This window comes from Mesoplodon densirostris, chromosome 18 (genome assembly GCF_025265405.1).
Source record: "Mesoplodon densirostris isolate mMesDen1 chromosome 18, mMesDen1 primary haplotype, whole genome shotgun sequence".
Lineage (NCBI taxonomy): Eukaryota > Metazoa > Chordata > Mammalia > Artiodactyla > Ziphiidae > Mesoplodon > Mesoplodon densirostris.
This window is the reverse complement of record NC_082678.1, coordinates 25,196,527-25,215,071: the sequence shown is the minus strand read 5'-3', so window position 1 is coordinate 25,215,071 and position 18,545 is coordinate 25,196,527. Positions and strand designations below refer to the sequence as shown.

Sequence of the window (18,545 nt, the reverse complement as noted above, 5' to 3'; positions counted from 1 at the left end):
AGTAGCTTTTAAAGGGATAATTATTTTTCAAAATTACATGTAAATATGTAACCCTCAATTGTTTTTAGAGAGGTTAAAAGAAATTCCTAAATAAATCATCCACAAATCCCTGAAGATTACCAGTTTAATAAATAAAACATTTGAGATTCAATTTTAGATTGGGTTTAAAATGCTAAATAAGATTGCATTCTCTCTCTCTTGGTTTGTGTAATGAGAATTACAGAAAGATTTTTCAACACAACTGAAATTATTTTAGAGATGGTTTTACAGCAACATTTTTGTCTCAGAGATTTATTTGGTAGCAATCCTGAGATCTTATTACTAGTTTAAAGTTAAACTCTAGACCAGGGTGGGTTGGCAAGCTGTAGCCCCTGGGCCACATCCAGGCTGCTGCCTTTTTTGTAAAGTTTTATTAGAAAACAGCCATAACCATTTGGTGACGTGTGGTGTGAATGCTGTGTGGCTTGCTTTCATGCTACAGCGGCAGAGTTGGGTAGATATCATATGGCTGCAAAACCTAAAATATTTGCTGTCCGCCAACCCCTGCTGCAGACTAGAGCAGATGTTTTATGGGTCTTTAATGTAATGTTTTATTTTCTGAAAACTCAAGTCTCTAACAGCTCCTGTGTATTTCTAGAGCGGCAGAGGTGTGCACTTTGGATTAGAAAACTGTGTGAGCCTTCAGGAACAGGAGCAGGGGTCACAGGCAGGAGGAATCGGAATCTCTACGCAAAGCTCTTACTACACATGCTCAGGCAAGGGGCTCTTGCGGGCCCTTTCACCCACCGCCCTGAGCCAGGGACGCTGAAAACTTTACCTTCATACATGGTAGGTGTCTTTGACCAAAAGATGCATTTGTTTGTTTCTCTAGAAGTGTCAATTTATCATCCCATTTGGGAATGGTCATATTATTAAGTTACAAGTCCTAGAAAATATGTTAGCTAAAACTATTTTTTTGCTCCCTGATTCAGTTTTTTTCCACCTTGAATGGAAATCAGATACTGAGCTCTAATGGAACCATACTTAATTGATTGTCATCCTGCAGTATTCTACAATATTTCTAAAAACATTAAAATGAATTTTTAAATATTGAGCCTTAATTTCCCACTAATTTTCACTGGATTATGTAATAATTTATGGATGTCAGTAAATTCTAGTTTATTAAGCTCTTCTATATGTATTATTTATGTAATGAGAGGTTGGATTGAATGACTTTTTTAAAAGTTTTTTAAAAAAAGTTATTTATTTTTTATTTATTTATTTTTGGCTGCGTTGGGTCTTTGTTGCTGCGCGTGGGCTTTCTCTAGTTGCAGCGAGTGGGGGCTACTCTTCGTTGCAGTGCACGGGCTTTTCATTGTGGTGGCTTCTTTTGTTGCAGAGCATGGGCTCTAGGCGCACGGGCTTCAGTAGCTGTGGCACGTGGGTTCAGTAGTTGTGGCTTGCGGGCTCTAGAGCGCAGGCTCAGTAGTTGTGGCGCATGGGCTTAGTTTCTCTGCTGCTTGTGGGACCTTCCCAGACCATTGTGTCCCCTGCATTGGCAAGCGGATTCTTGTTTTGTTTTTTTTATTATTTTTTGGCTGTGTTGGGTCTTTGTTGCTGCACGTGGGCTTTCTCTAGTTGCGGCGAGCGGGGGCTTCTCATTGCGGTGGCTTCTCTTCTTGCAGAGCACGGGCTCTAGGCACACAGGCTTCAGTAGTTGTGGCACGTGGGCTCAGTAGTTGTGGCTCACGGGCTCTAGAGCGCAGGCTCAGTTGTGGTGCACGGGCTTAGTTGCTTCGCGGCATGTGGGATCTTCCTGGACCAGGGCTCGAACTCGTGTCCCCTGTATTGGCAGGCGGATTCTTAACCACTGCGCCACCAGGGAAGTCCTGGTCCATCTGTTCTTAATGACCGAAGGTAGAACATTTTCTGAAACACATTCAGATGTTGAAATATGAGTGTATTGTATCGTGCTTTCCCTTTCACACTCAGTTTATGGAATTGTAGGAAAGGGCTTTATTTTATAAACGTTAATAATGTAAAGGCCTAGAGACCTGATTTGGATTTTTCAGCTAGTTGTGGGATACTGCAGGATGACTAGAAATTTTTATTTCTGATTTTTATTGATTTTGGTTTCTCTGCCTACTGATTGTGTGTGTGTGTGTGTGTGTGTGTGTGTGTGTGTGTGTGTGAGTGTGTGAGCAGAGTAGTTAATGATCACAGAAAAATAGGAGAGCACATGATTTAAAAAGAACTTTTCACTTATCTTTTCATACAGCTAATATTCCTTTTGTAATATAAATCATTATTATCAGATGTATCTGTCATGTAATTTTATCATTTATCAGATTTCTTATACAGCACAACATAACTAAAATGTAAATAAGTTATCCGTTTTATGTATTTTAATATTTCATTGAATGATACATTTTTATATATTTTTATGTAATTGAATTTGAGTATTTGAAAGGTTGTCACTAAACTTGATGGAAATCTTAACTGATTATCTCATATAGTACATTTTGAAAGAATAATTTTTCTAATTTTTAAAAATCAGTCCATCTATTTTGATGAACCAAATCCAGCACAAGCCAAAGGATTGTCCAGCCCGGAAGGATTACCAGACTGGGTGATGGGCGAGCTGGGGAACGGTGAGCACAGATTCAGCGAGTCACGGACGCTTTCTTCTGGAGAAGATTGCTCTTTGGTACAGTCGCCGACCCATGTCCAGAGGTACGCCATGAACTTGGGGTTTCAAGTGTGTTTCATTATTTAGCCCGTGTTTGGAACTGGTTAATACATTCCATTTTTCCATGTTTTTTTTATGGTAAACAGTTGGTTTACTTTATATTTTTGCTATGAAGTTGAGGACTATGAAGGAATGTTGTATAGGTAAAATAACAGTTTTGCTTTTCCATTTATTGTATATTCAAGATTATATTATGTTTTTAGCTGCTTTTTGGAGATATGTTAAATATTTCTGTCTTGTCCACTGCTTGGAAAGCGGTGTCTGAAAATCTTTAAATGACACAGTTCTCTGTTTTCCTTTATGACAAGCATGAATTAAGAACATTTCACTGACTTCAACCAAATATAATATCCTCCATATCCATCTTGAAGCTTATGCTTGAATTTCTGTCCTTTCCCCCTCATTGAACAGTATTCGTTTTGATTTAATAAAATAATGAATGCAAACATAAACCCTATTAAACTGTGCTTTCTTACTAGAGTACTAAGCTTAAATAGGATTTTTAGTACAAATAAAACTGAACTTCTAAGTTTTTTAAGTACACAATAAAACAATTGTTGTTGTAGCATAACTTTTGGCCTTTAGGACGGATAGATTTAAATTGGACTTTTATCAGATTTTGAGTTTTACCTTTGGCACTGTTCCCTGAAATGTTAAAATATTGGACAGTGTCAATTCATACATCACTCCTCACCATTCTCTTGGTAATTTTAATTTTTGGAATTTGAATAGGTTAACAATGTTATCTTTCTTTTCTGCTATAATTTTTTTTTGTTTATTCCTTAAAAGATACAGAAATCTTATTAGTAATTTCAAATGTCTTCGTAGTTGATATAGTCTGGTTATGTTTTTCAGACCTCAGGTATTATGGTGGAAAAGAACAGGTGAACAGAAAGCAAGAGATCCAGTCCATGTGAAATTTTTTTATCAGAAAGGGAAACAAATTAATATGGAACAGGAAGAGGTGATATAATTAAGGACATGTTTCGGAAGAGTGAAAAGGAATGAATAGATGAGTCCATAGCTGGTGGTGTTAAATACTAATTTTTGCCTTCCTAGGAGATTTAGAAGCAGAAGAGGTGTGACTGTGGAATTTTTGTTAGCTGTGTAGCAGTAAGTGGGGGTGTAAGGAGATTGTGGTCTCGTTACAGGGACTGAGGCAGGGACAGTGTCCTTCCTGTCTGCACGGTATTCCCAGTGCCTGGCCCTGGACGGGCACCTGTGACAAACGGCATGAGTCTTAGTTTTTGGTGAGTGCCTCCACGAGTCAGTGAATGGGCTGTTAGGCACTGCCACGCATTGAGTTTATTCTGGACACAACCCCTTTGAGACAGGCATATCGTGGCAGAGAGAATGGCTCACAAGGATTTGCAAAAAGTACTGTTAGAAAAAGTTGAGGGAAGGATAAATTTTAGAAGAAGTTAAGAGATGTGTGGTTATAGGCTACAGAGATGCCCTGTTTGTGTCCTAACCTTTTTATATTTTTAACAATGCAATTAGTAAAGGCAGTGAAGGAACTGGAAAAGGCAAGTCTCTTTCTAGTCAAGTGTTAGAGTTTCACTAAGGCCAAGGCCAAGTAGGGCTGCAAAAACAAAACTTCTCAGGGGTATCTTTACTTACAAGCTTCTCTTAATTTAACTTGATCTATTTAAAAATTTTAATTTGCATGTACATTAATTAACAGATATTTGTAATTTTACATATATGAAGGCACTTAAAAATAAAACTAACATTTACTTCATCTAAAGGCGATACAATTGATTTAAGACCAGATACAAAATGTGTGAGATCAGATCAGTAGTGGTGGTGGAATCTATTGATGGTCTGTCTTCATATTTTTTTCTGAAGTTGTTGCTTTGCTCTGAGTGGTCATACTGTGCTGCTGAAAAAGTGAGAATCTGCTCATGTTGACCTAATACATCTCCTCCGTTCTGCAAGAAATTGTTTAAAAAGTTTAAGAGGCTTATAATATTTGACACATGTATGTTTTTGTAGTGAATAATTTATTGTTACTTAGAACTGAAGTTTAATGCTGCCTCATAAATGTTACAACCACTTCAGCTTGTCCTTTGAACATCCTCTTTAATCTTAAAAGATTTTCCCCCTTAGTGTTTCTTTTTTGATCACTTTATAAAATCCTGCTTTACTTAGACCTTTTTGTATGTGAAGTATTTCTAATGGCATTTTAGATGACGCTGTTTGTGTCCTAGCCTTTTTATATTATTAAAGATGCAGAGTCCTTTTGAAGCCTCTTTGTTAGGACTCCCTATTCAATAGATGGCACCTTTCCTTTACCTTTATTCTTCCTGTAGGATATGGCATGTAGCCTCATTCTAGACACATTAGAAGTATTATGAGGTCATATTCTATCAGGCTTATTATCATGCTTTTTTCCACCAAATACACATTGCACACTAGTAAACTTAGCATTTCACTTCAGACAGTTTCAACACATAACTAATCCTGTCCTGGTTTTATCCTTTGCTTTCCTTTTTCATAGTTCTTGGTGTAAGCTTATGTTATTACCCATGGTTTATTTGAGAAAAACCACTTTCCAAATTGCCTTGCCATTTTATTAGAGATCTTTTATTGTATTTAATGTCAAATAGCTGCTTCTTTTCTTGACAATGAAATACTTGAATTATATTTGAACTTGGAGCATGGTTTTACAAGATGTTACTAATGAGACCATAGACATAGATCTCCTGCCTGTACAGTTTGGTTAATTTCATTTAGACAACCATGAAATACATCCATATAAATTACTTCCCGGTCATCTTTCAGGTGCTTACCATTGAGAGATGGTAAAGATCCTAATTGTCTTTGTGGTACACAGAGTTTCAGGTGGCCCCGAGATCCTGCTCTAGGTGTTGACAGCCTTGTACAGTCCCTCCTCCTTGAGTGTGGGCAGGACCTGTGAGTGGCTTCTAACCAATAGAATATGGCAGTGGTGATGGGCTGTCACTTCCATGAATACATTACGGTACATAAGACTCTGCCCTGCTGGCAGTCTGGCTCTAGAGGCTTTTGCTGTCTCTTCCTTGCTGGCTTGAAGAAGCTGGCTGCCGTGAATCCCATATCCAGAAGGAATGGAAGCTGCCGACGACCGTGACAATGGGGAAGCAGATTCTTCCCTCATTGAGTCTCCGGATGAGAACCCAGCTCTGGGCAAACCCTGATTGCAGCCTTGTGTGGCCTTAAGCAGAGGACTGAGCTCGGCTGCACCTGCACTTCCGACCCACAGAAACTATGAGAAAATGTATGTGTTGTTTAAAGCTGTTATGTCTGTGGTAATTGGTTATGCAGCAGTAGATGACTGATACAGTTTTTATCCTCATTTTAGAAAATGATACAGTCTATATATGATACACGCTCTTTGTAAAAACCTCAGTGTAGAACTATGAAGGGTAAAAAGAGTCCTTCCCTCCATGTTCTTGCTTCACTTCCCTCACGAGAGGTAGTTGGCATCAACAATTTGGTGTGTATCATTCCATAGTACACACATACCCACACGTATGTAATTAAAAATTATAAGTTGGCTTGTACTACAGGTAGTGTTCTTTTGTCACTTAACTGTGTCTTAATCCTGTGTCATGTAACCTGTGTAATCTTTTTCATCACAGATAATAATCCATAGCGTAGATTTACTGTAACTTACACGTCTCGTTGCTTTTGATTCTTTGGTGTTAAAAGAATGCCTTAGTTAACATCCTGGTACATACATCATCATGCGCCTGTGTGTGTTTGGGCTATTAGTGATGCTGTAGCTGGGCACAGTAAAACACTTAATGGGTGAGCTGTTGGTGGGATTATTTGTAGGTTCAACATCTTGTGCAATGGTAACAAAAATGTATGGGCTAGTATGGAATGATCTCTGAGATGTATAAAGTTCAAAAGAAGTACATAAAAGTGTAGTAAGCTTCCATTCGTGTGTGTGTGTGTGTGTGTGTGTGTGTGTATTTTAAAGAGGATATATGGATACGTATGGGTACGTGTGCATGGAATATTTCTGGGTGCCACATACGAAACTGTTTTACCTTTAGGGAGTGGGAGTAATTCAGAAATTTTTTGTACACATGTCTATGTTATTTTTAATAATCACACATTTTTTGATAGATGGTGTCAAGTTGCCTTCCAAAATACTACCTTATTAAAATGTTGGACATACACACTATTTACAGTAGTGATGCACATTAATAAATCTAACCATATATAGCAAATATACATATTTAAACATAAGAATGAAATTTTCCCAATAAACAATCTCAGTGTTTGTGGATTTCACTTGTATTTCTAGTTCGTTAAAATAGGAACCAAGTGAGGCAAGTTGTACGTTTATGGAGCACCTACTGTATGCTGAATATTCTTCTAGAAATCTTTTGTAAGTTATCTGATTTCATCCTCTCTGTAATTCTGTGAGGTTGACAAAATGGCCCTTTGTATTAATTGATGAGGTAACAGCTTCAGTAAGGTCAATAAACTTTCCCAGTGATGGATTCATTATTGGAATCTAGGTCTTTGTGATTCCAGACCCCATATTCTTTCTGGTGTTCCATGTAGGCATGAGTACTTTATGCAGCAAATACGGAAACTTCACTATAATCCATTTTTTCTCCACTTGAGCTGTGTTCGCAATCTTGGGCGACTATACCTTTGTTCTTGGTTATTTCTAAGTTGAGCTGAAATGAGGCAGTTTGCCTTTGCTCAAATATCACTTGGGACACTTGGCAACCCTGTGTCCTCAGGCAAGTTACTTGCTTTCTCTAAACCCCAGTTTTGTCTCGTGTAAGTTGGAGATGGGGGTAGTACTAACGTCAGAGTCGTGTGGGTGAAGTGAATACTGCATGCCGAGCTTCTGACACGGGAGCTATGAAAGCGTTGGCTGTTGCTAACGCCATCATCAATGGTGCGGGGATGGTTACTTTAACAGGCCGCACAGGGGCTTGCTTGTTAGAGTGACTGCTCTTTTGCTTCTCTCATTATCTAATCTTCCCAACGGGTATTGTCTTAAGATCCTTTGGTCATTAATTATTTTCAGTTCCTAAAAGTCATTCTGTGTTCCTGAGAGAAAGAAATTAATGGCTATGCAGAAAAGTTCTGATTGTAAGTATGAATCCTGCACACTCTCAGAATAAAGAGAGGTAATAGTATTTTAGAAGAGGCTTTTGGGAGTTCCTTGGTGGTCCGGTGGTTAGGACGCAGTGTGTCCACTGCCGGGGCCCCGGGTTCAATCCCTGGTCAGGAAACTGAGATCTTGAAAGCCACGCAGCGCGGCCAAAGAAATAAAAAAATAAATAAAGTAAAAATAAAATAAAAGAGGTTTTGAATCTGTCTTTATTTAGATAACTCAGCAAGCCCCCTTTTCCAGGATAGAGGGAACACAGTGTGGCTGGCCCTGTTTTTAAACATTTTATCACAGCGTGTATTAGAAGCTGCCTAAGTGACATTAGACTTCAGTTCTTGTCGTCTCAATGTGCTTTTTTCTGTGCATTATCCCAAAGACAGACACAAAGATAATAGATTTTATTCTTGTCCTCCTGTTCTGTGAAAAATGTTTTGAAGCTTCTTTTTAATGCCTTGTAATTATTTTTATAACTTTTTAGTCAAGTATGATGTGGTCTGGTAGCTTATCACCAGAGTGTAGTTAGGTTCTGGAATAGGGGAAGATGAAAAATAATGATGTAATACCCCTTATTATTTCTACTGGAAACTTTGGTTAAGAGTTACGAGTTAGGAGAAAGCAAAGAGGAGAGATGTGGAATCAGTGCCGACCTTTAAACACTGCTTCACGGTGGAGGAGAGACAATGCTGCTTATTTTCGAGGACTTCACTGCTGAAAAAGAAGGCAGCAGTTGTTTACATTTCCTCAGATGCCACTTTATAAAGAGTCATCATCCAGATTGCTTAAGAATTCTAGGAGCATGCAAGCAGAATTATTATCTATTATCTATTACTTTTACCATATTAGATTTAGGTTAACTTTATATAAATTAAAGTTTTATCTTTTGATTTATGTTGTGTCCTTCAAATAAAAAATATGTTCATACCTTTAAGAAAGGACTTGGAGAATAATTATCCTATTTTAAATGAGTATAGAGGACTATAATTTCTGCATCTTGCTTTAATGAGATCTTTCCATGGGTTATTTGTTGCCAGATTTTAGTTTGGAATGAAGAATCTAATTATAGTCCTGCCCTTATGGAAAATATGATTTGCTTTACAATGAGCCTCTTTATGATGTGGTTTTCCAGGAATGCATTGTGGTGAAGAGCTGAGACTGTCCTTTAAAAATGTCTCCCAGTACAGCCAGTGTTTCATGTGCTGGTGCAGTTTAAGAACATCGCCAGCAGATGGTGACCAAGTATAATGAAAAAATGTACTTATGGTTGAGTATGTTGATCTGTGTGAAAAAACATTTTTCGCTTTAAAAATATTGATTTAATTTTTAGTCTGTATACTCAAACAACTATAGTAGATAGAATCTTTCAAGTTTGTTAAACTCCATTTCTATATGTAAATGGCACTGACCTATAAATAGCCCCTGCTTCTAAATTGTTGGATGAATTTATAGGGGAGCTTATCATTACCTTTCCTTCCTGGGGTTTCTTTATGTCCATTGGCATAAATAATTATGGTTAGGGTTACACATAGTAAAACATCCTTAAATATTATTCACAAAAAAGTACATTCATTTTATTTAAGAATTGCCCTGTTGATTAGGCAAAGATACATTCTGCAGTAGTACATTACATATTTTCATTCCATACGTATACTGCGTATATTCTGCAGCAGTATAATACAACATCCCACAGTGGTGGGAATGTTCTGCAGCTGTGCTGTGCAGTATCGCAGCCACTATTCACATGTGACTGCTGAGCACTTGCAGTGTGGCTACTGTGGCTGAGGAATTGAATTTTGGGTTTTAATTAGTTCAAGTAGCCATATGTGATTAGGGGCTACCAAGTGGGGCTTGGAGTTCTAGACCTGGGTCTTCCTGCCAGGTGGAGAGCTGCTCTCTAGGTGGGCAGTGGGAGGTGGGTGTTGGTGCATCTAAACTGCCTCTGCCCCCGGGAGAGACCTGTGCTGTGTGCTTACTGCACTTCGTGGGTATCTCCCTTCTTTGGTGAGGATCACCCGTGATCAGTATCTGGTAGCTTCCTGTTGGTCAGTCTAAGGTTTAAGAGGACCTCTCCCCAACAAGTCTTTTTGGAAGAAAGAAAAATTAATCATTTTTCTTAAATTAATGAAAGAAAAGGCAGTCTTTTTCATCATTGTGTTTGGAGAGAACGTTTAGTGAGGAACAAATGTGATTAACTTGGTCTTTTTGCCAGACTGGACACTTGTTAGGTAGACGTTTAACCTTGAGCTCTGGGGGTAAGACTGCTTCATAAACAAGGGATGGAAACTTTCTTAGGATCCTCAGTAGAACAGTATGATTCACACACTCATGGGACCACTTAGCTGCTCATTAATTTTCAACAGTGATGTGCTAATTAAATATCATTCTTAAGTATTTACCAAGGCAAGGCCAAGTGACAACAATTGGTAACTGAGATGGAATAGCTTTGAAAATAATGGCCTTGCATTTCTTTTAGGCTTTCTTTTTCATTGAGTCAGATTTTTGACAAATTTAGTCACTTCTTCCTTTTTAAAATTTTTTAACGAGTGGGGCTTTGTAATAAGTATCTCTTTGTTTCACAAGCAAGTTTCTTTTTGTGAGATCATAATACTGAACAGTTTAGTTCTGATTGTTCTTTTAAACAAAAAAGGATGACAGTAAGCTTATATGTGTTGTAAAACTTAAAGGGAATTAAAATAAAATACTCTCTTGAGTGTTGATACTATTAAACCAGAGATGTATTAATAAACGTTGATTTAAATGAGTGACTTTTAAAGCTGGTTTTTAATTTTAAAATCAAATGTGTTATTTTAAAGTAGGAAATGGGGAAAAATACGAAGTCTTAAAATGTTTATGAATCTCTGGTCATTTTTTGGTTTTGTCAAGCTTCTCATTTATTTAAGATTTAGTTTTGTTTTTCTTTTTATTCCTAATAAAGTTCCCTTTGAAATATTAAAATAAATATGTTGTGGATCCATGGAAGTTATTTTCATTTTCTTATTTTCAGTGTTATTTGATACTTTAGAGCAGTATTAATTTTTGCTAATTATTTTTATGTTCCATTGATACTTAGCAATACTGTAAGAAAAGTATTCTGCAGATGGTATATAACAGTATTACTTGCTGCTCAGATGAATGCAAAGACGTGAAATATAAAGTTAGTTCTCATTTTAGTTTTCTGATTTATAAGGCAGTAGTTGTATTACTCTTAAAAAGTTTTACCTCTGCGAAACATAGCATATATGTAAAAAGTGTATGAAAATGACAGGTACAGTTTAAAGAGCAGTTAGAAAATAAACATCCCTATGCTGCTAACCCAGCCAAGAAATAGCACATCAGTACTCCAGGAGACCTTCGGCCGTGCTTCCTCCCCCTTGTCCTGAAAGACCAGCGCTCTGTATTTTGTAGGACAGCCCACAATAAGGCAGCTGGCTTCCATCAGAGGAAGTAAGCAAGATGGAAGCCAGAGTCTTTTCGTAAGGTAGTTTTCGAAGTGATAATCAATCACTTTTGCCAGATTCTGGTTATTAGAAGTAAGTCACTAGGTTCAGTCCACACTCAAGAAAAGGGCATTACACAAGGGATGTGGGGATAACTGGGGGGCATATTAGATATTGCCTAGCACAGGGGTCCCCAACCCCCAGGCTACGGACCGGTAACGGTCCGCAGCCTGTTAGGAACTGGGCCGCACAGCAGGAGGTGAGTGGCGGGCAAGCGAACGAAGCTTCATCTGCTGCTCCCCATTGGTCACATTATCACCTGAACCATTCCCCTCCCACCACCCTGTCCGTGGAAAAATTGCCCTCCACAAAACCGGTCCCTGGTGCCAAAAAGGTTGGGGACTGCTTGCCTAGCCCATACCTCGAACAAGTACTAAAAGTATGATAGAAAGGCATACAGCTAGAAAGAAATATAACTAGAGGGATTAAAATGGAATACAATGAAATTGTCATTGAACACAGTGTCTTCAATAAGTGGTGCTGGGAAAACTGGGAAAAAAAAACTGGGAAAAGCTGGGGAAAAAAAAATAGTACTGATGAACCTAGTGGCAGGGCAGGAATAAAGACATAGACATAGAGAATGAACATGAGAAAAAGCAGGAACAAAGAAAGATGGGACAAATGTAAAACCAATAGCAAAATGGCAGAGTAAATAGAACCATATCAGTGATTACATTAAATGTAAACGGACTCAACACTCTAATTTAAAGGTAGCAGTTGTTAGACTGGATAAAAAAGCACGAACAAACTGTATGTTGTCTGTAAGAGACATACATATAAGGACAAGTAAATTAAAACTAAAAGGATGTAAAGAGATGTGTAATGGGAACAACAAACATCAGAAAGCTGGAATGGCCATATTAAATATCAGATAAAATAGACTTTAAGACAAGGAGAATTACCAGAGATGAATAGAATCATTTTGTAATGATATAGGGGTCAATTCATAAGCATGACGTAACAGTTATAAATGTGTATGCATCAAATAATAGAGCTTCAAAAATACATGTAGCAAAGGAAGCTCCATACTGTTCTCCATAGTGGTTGTATCAATTTACATTCCTACCAACAGTACAGGAGGGTTCCCTTTTCACCACACTCTTTCCAGAATTTATTGTTTCTAGATTTTTTGATGATGGCCATTCTGACCAGTGTGAGGTGATACCTCATTGTAGTTTTGATTTGCATTTCTCTAATAATTAGTGATGTTGAGCATCTTTTCATGTGCCTTTTGGCCATCTGTATGTCTTCCTTGATGAAATGTCTATTTAGGTCTTCCACCCATTTTTTAACTGGATTGTTTGTTTTTTGATATTGAGCTCCATGAGCTGTTTGTATATTTTGGAGATTAATCCTTTGTCCGTTGTTTCATTTGCAAATATTTTCTCCCATTCTGAGGGTTGTCTTTTCATCTTGTTTATGGTTTCCTTTGCTGTGCAAAAGGTTTGAAGTTTTATTAGGTTCCATTTGTTTATTTTTATTTCCATTACTCTAGGAGGTGGGTCAAAAAAGATCTTGCTGTGGTTTATGTCAAAGAATACTTTTCCTTTGTTTTCCTCTAAGAGTTTTATAGTATCTGGTCTTATATTTAGGTCTTTAATCCATTTTGAGTTTATTTTTGTGTATGGTGTTAGGTGCTGTTCTAATTTCATTCTTTTACATGTAGCTGTGCAGTTTTCCCAGCACCACTTATTGAAGACACTGTCTTTTCTCCATTGTATGTTCTTGCTTCCTTTGTTGTAAATTAGGTGCCCATATGTGAGTGGGTTTATCTCTGGGCTTTCTATCCTGTTCCATTGATCTATATTTCTGTTTTTGTGCTAGTACCATACTGTCTTGATTACTGTAGCTTTGTAGTATAGTCTGAAGTTGGGGAGCCTGATTCCTCCAGCTCCGTTAAAAATAGAACTATCGTATGACCCAGCAATCCCACTACTGGGCATATATCTTGAGAAAACCATAATTCAAAAAGAGACATGTACCACAGTGTTCATTGCAGCACTATTTACAATAGCCAGGACATGGAAGCAACCTAAATATCCATTGACAGATGAATGGATAAAGAAGATGTGGCACATATATATAATGGAATATTACTCAGCCATAAAAAGAAACGGAATTGAGTTATTTGTAGTGAGGTAGATGGACCTAGAGTCTGTCATACAGGGTGAAGTAAGTCAGAAAGAGACAAACAAATACCGTATGCTAACACATATATGGAATCTAAAAAAAAAAATGGTACTGATGAACCTAGTGGCAGGGCAGGAATAAAGACATAGACATAGGGAATGAACATGAGGACATGGCGGGGGGAGGGGGAAGCTGGGGCGAAGTAAGAGCAGCATCGACATATATACACTACCGAATGTAAAACAGTTAGCTAGTGGGAAGCAGCAGCATAGCACAGGGAGATCAGCTTGGTGCTTTGCGATGACCTAGAGGGGTGGGATAGGGAGGGTGGGAGGGAGATCCAAGAGGGAGGAGATATGGGGATATATGTATGCATATGGCTGATTCACTTTGTTGTACAACAGAAACTAACACAGTATTGTGAAGCAGTTATACTCCAATAGAGATCTGTTTTAAAAAAAAATACATGTAGCAAAAAGTAAAAAGAGCTAAAGAGAGAAATAGACAAATCTACAGCCATTGTTGCGGATTTTAACATCCCTTTCTTAGGAATTATGGAGCAACGTGACCAAAGAATCAACAAGGATATGGAAGATTTGAACAATACTCTGAGCTACCTCAACCTCGTTGACATCTAAGAAATACCCCATCCAATAAGTGCAGATTACACATTCTTCAAGTGCACATGGTATGTTCATCTGGATAAGTCATGTCTGGGTTGTAAAAGAAATTCAGTTGGTCTCAAAGGATGGACGTCACACAGAGCATGTTTTCTGATCTCATCGGAATTTAATAAGAAAGAAACAATTATAGTACATCCAGAAAAGCCGTCAAACGTTTATAAATTAAAAAAACTCGCCTCTAAATAACCTATTTGTCACGAAAGAAATCACGAGGGTTTATAGAAATTTTGAACCAAATGATAAAATACAACATAGCAAAATTTATGAGATGCAGCTTAGAGGGAAATACAGGGTTTTTAATGCTTGTGTCAGAAAAGAAGAAAAATCCAGAATCAGTGGTCACAGCTTCTCCCTTTGGAAGATGGAAGAATAAGAGGTGAGTGAATCCAATGTAAGCAGAATGAAGGAAATAAAATAGGTAAGAGTGGAAATCGATGCAACAGGAAAACAATAAAGTCAGTGGAGGCAAACATTTTTTTTTAAGTTAAATAAAATTGATAAATTCTAGTTAGACTCATGAAATAAAAAGAGAGAAATACATTGGTAAATATAAAAACCTGTAGAATGGTAATTCTGGTTTACAACTCCACTTTTTATTTTTTATAGGATTACAAAGGCAGTTGAATAAAAAGATATCCAACTATATGCTACCTACAAGGGACTCACTTTAGATCTAAGGACACATCCAAGTTGAAAGTGAAAGGATGGAAAAGATATTCCATGCAAATAGTAACCAAAAGAGGGCAGGAGTGGATTTGTATTATAAGAAATAGATTAAGTAATAACCTGTTACAAGAGACAAAGAATGAACTTATATAATGATAAAAGGGTCAATGAACCAGGAAGATATAACAGTTATAAACATACATGCACCAAACATCAGAAGTCTTAAATATATGAGTCAAACATCAACAGAATGGAGGGAGAAATAGCTCTACAACAGTGGTAAGAAAACTTCAGTACGACACATTCAGTGATGGTGAGAACAATCAGAAGATCATAAAGAAACAGAGGACTTGAACAACACTGCAGACCAATTTGACCAAACCGATATATAGAGAACATTCCATCCAACAGCAGTAGAATACATTTTTCTCAAGTGCACATGGAATATTCTCCAGGATAAAACCATTTGATAGTCCACAAAACCAGTTTTAATATATTTTAAAAGATTGAAATCATACAGAGTATCTTTGCTGATCAAAATATAGGGAAACTAGGAATCAATAGTAAAGCTGGAAAATTCATAAATATATGGAAATTAAATAACACACTCATAGTCAAGAAGTCAAAAAAGAAATCAAAAAGGAAATCAGAAAATACCTTGAGACAAATGAAAATGAAAACACAACATACCAAAACTTATGGGATGCAGTGAAAGCAGTGCTATGAGGGGAATTTATAGTTGTAAAATCTTACATTAAAAAAGAAAAATCTGACATCAACAACCTACATTTACATCTTAAGGAACCTAGGAAAAGAACAAACCCTGAAGCTAGCAGAAGAAAGGAAATAAAACAGAAAATGGGAAAACATTAGAGAAAATCATGGAAACCACTAGAAAAAAAGACAACTGAAATCAGACATGAAAGAAGAGACACTACAACTGATTTTACAGAAATAAAAAGCATTATAAGTGAGTACAATGAGCAGTTGTAAACCAACACATTGGGTAACCTAGATGAAGTGGATAATTTCCTAGGAGCACAGCCTACCAAGACTGAATCATGAAGAAACAGAAAATCTATTTCTATTTCTAGAACAGACCTATAACTAGTAAGGAGATTGAAGCAGTATTCAAAAACCTTCCAACAAAGAAAAGCCTAGGACCAGATAGCTTCACTGGTGAATTCTGTCAAACATTTAAAGAATAGTTAACACCAATCCTCCTTAAACTCTTCCAAAATTGAAGAGGAGGGAATACTTTAAGATTCATGGTATGAGGCCAGCATTACCACGATACCAAAGCCAGACAAAGACTACAAGAAAACTACAAACCAATATTCCTGATGAGTATTGATGAAAAAACCCTGAGAAAAATACTAGCAAACAATTCAACAGCACATTAAAAGGATTATACACCATGACAAAAGTGGGATATATTCCTGGAATGCAAGGAAAATTTGACAAATGAAACAATCACTTTAGTACATCACATTAACAGAATGATGGGAAAGAAACACGTGATCATCTCGATGCAGTAAAAGCATGTGACAGAATTTAACACCCTTTCATGATAAAAATACTTGACAAACTACGAATAGAAGGAAACTACCTCAAAATAATAAAGGCCGTATATGAAAAGCCCACAGCTAACAGCATACTTAAGAGTGAAAGCAAAAGTTTTACCTTTAAGAGCAGTAATAAGACAGGGATGCCCACTCTCATCACTTCTATTCAGCATAGTACTGGAAGTCCTAACCAGAGCAATGAGGCAAGAAAAAGAAAAGTCATCGAAATTGAAAAGAAGAAAAATGATCTCTGTTCACAAATGATATGATCTTATATACAGAAAACTAAATATTCCACAAAAAACTATTAGAACTAATAAATAAATTCAACAAAGTAGCAGGATACAAAACCAACAAATAAAAATCAGTCACAATTTTATACACTAACAGTGAACAATCTGAAAAGGAAATTAAGAGAGTTCCATTTACAACAGTGTCAAAAAGAATAAAATACTTAGGAATAAACTTGACCAAGGACTTGTACACTAAAAACACTACAAAATATTGTTGAGAGGAATTTAAAAAGACACCAATAAATGGAAAGACATGTGTTCATGGATTGGAAGACTTAATATTGTTACGATGTACAATACAACCCAAAGTGATATATTGAATAATATTGGGTTGGGTAACATGGGAAACCCGAATGAACATTTTGGCCAACACAATACAATCCCTATCAAAATTCCAGTGGCTTTTTTCTTCTTTTCAGAAAAGGAAAAATACTTCCTAAAAGTCATATGGAATCTCAAGTGACACTGAATAGCTAAAACAGTCTTGGAAGAGAAAAGCAAAACTGGAATTCTAACATTTTCTAATTTCAAAACTTCCTACAATGCCACAGTAATCTAAACAGTGTCGTGCTATCCTCAAAGGATAGAGTGAGCTTTCTGCACCCGTGTGCAGTTTTAATCTTACCTCCCTTCTAGTAGCTAGCACCTCATAATGGAGACTAAAGAGGTGTGGAAAGAAGAAGAGGTAAAAAGTGGCTATAAAATTGTTAGAGTTGAAAAAAAAAATCAGACATGTTACAACCATGTAAATATTTTTAATCTACTTTTCTATCATTATTATTTTGGATATAGCAAGGATAGATCTCCCAACCCAGGTATAGTAGTCTTCCTGTTTCTGGGAAACAAGGCTATTTTGCAGTACAGTCAATGCTGATGCTAGTCTAAGATACATGAAGGAAAGAGAGAACTGTACACAACCCTACAGTTCACTTTCACGTTTGGTGTTTGTGCTGGGAAACGTGGGAGGCTAGATCTGTTGCCAGTTTTATTTACTTTTTGTAATGAACATATATATTTTTTGCATTTTAAATAAAAAATAACTAGCAGTTTTTGAATTAAATAAGTTTCTTGCTTGGCTACACTGAGATGCTAAAAACACTTGGAGAGAGCACCAAAAATATATATAAGTCCACACACCTTTGGAGATTCTAGATGTTCTTTGTGCTCGGTATTTGTTGAAGCAAAGAGGAAATGTACCCAAACCAACCTCTATACAAAGGACAGACACCACCGTAAATGTGAGTGTGCCCGTTAACACATAATACACTGACCAAATTTGGTAAGGGAGGCACCACAATTTGTCAGTAATAATGATATAGAGGCCACGGTACTTAGGTACCTCTATGTAGCAATCAATAAAGCGTTTTTTTTTCCCTTATGACTTCATGTTTTATGAAGATGATGCAAAGACTATTGGGAATAATCTTTAACAAACTATAGAGGGGTGCAGTCTGCTCTGATATCAGTCTGTGCTTCCTCTTCACAAAGCTCCTTTAGGAGAGAGACTCTGTCTTGCTCACAATTATATTCCTAAGGCCTGTCACTGTACCATGGAGCACAGTTAATAACTCAGTTATTTGTTAAATGAATATGAATGAATGAACAAATTAATGATTGGATAAATTAATAAAAAAGTCTGGTACTGGCATAAAGACAGACATATAGGCTAATAGATTAGAATAGAGAGCCCAGAGATAAGCCCTTGCATATATGGTCAAATGATTTTTGACAGGGGTGCCAAGACCATTCAATAGGAAAAGGACAGTCTTTTCAACAAATGGTGTGGCAAAACTGGATATTCACCTGCAAAAGAATGAAGCTGGACTCTTACTTTTTACTATATATAAAAATGAATGCAAAA

General features: G+C 36.9%; 1 protein-coding gene across 20 annotated transcripts in view; it reads left to right on the top strand.

Moving 5' to 3' along the window:
- Positions 1-18,545, top strand: part of CEP112 (centrosomal protein 112) — a 419,667-nt gene that overhangs the window by 9,208 nt on the left and 391,914 nt on the right. For 19 of the 20 annotated variants that reach the window (XM_060080554.1, XM_060080547.1, XM_060080550.1 and 16 more), the window contains exons 3-4: positions 638-828; positions 2,537-2,712. In XM_060080554.1, the coding sequence (XP_059936537.1) occupies positions 638-828; positions 2,537-2,712 (367 nt within the window). Of the gene's footprint in view, positions 1-637; positions 829-2,536; positions 2,713-18,545 lie in introns of those variants that run through there. The other variant, XM_060080560.1, reaches the window with a different exon arrangement.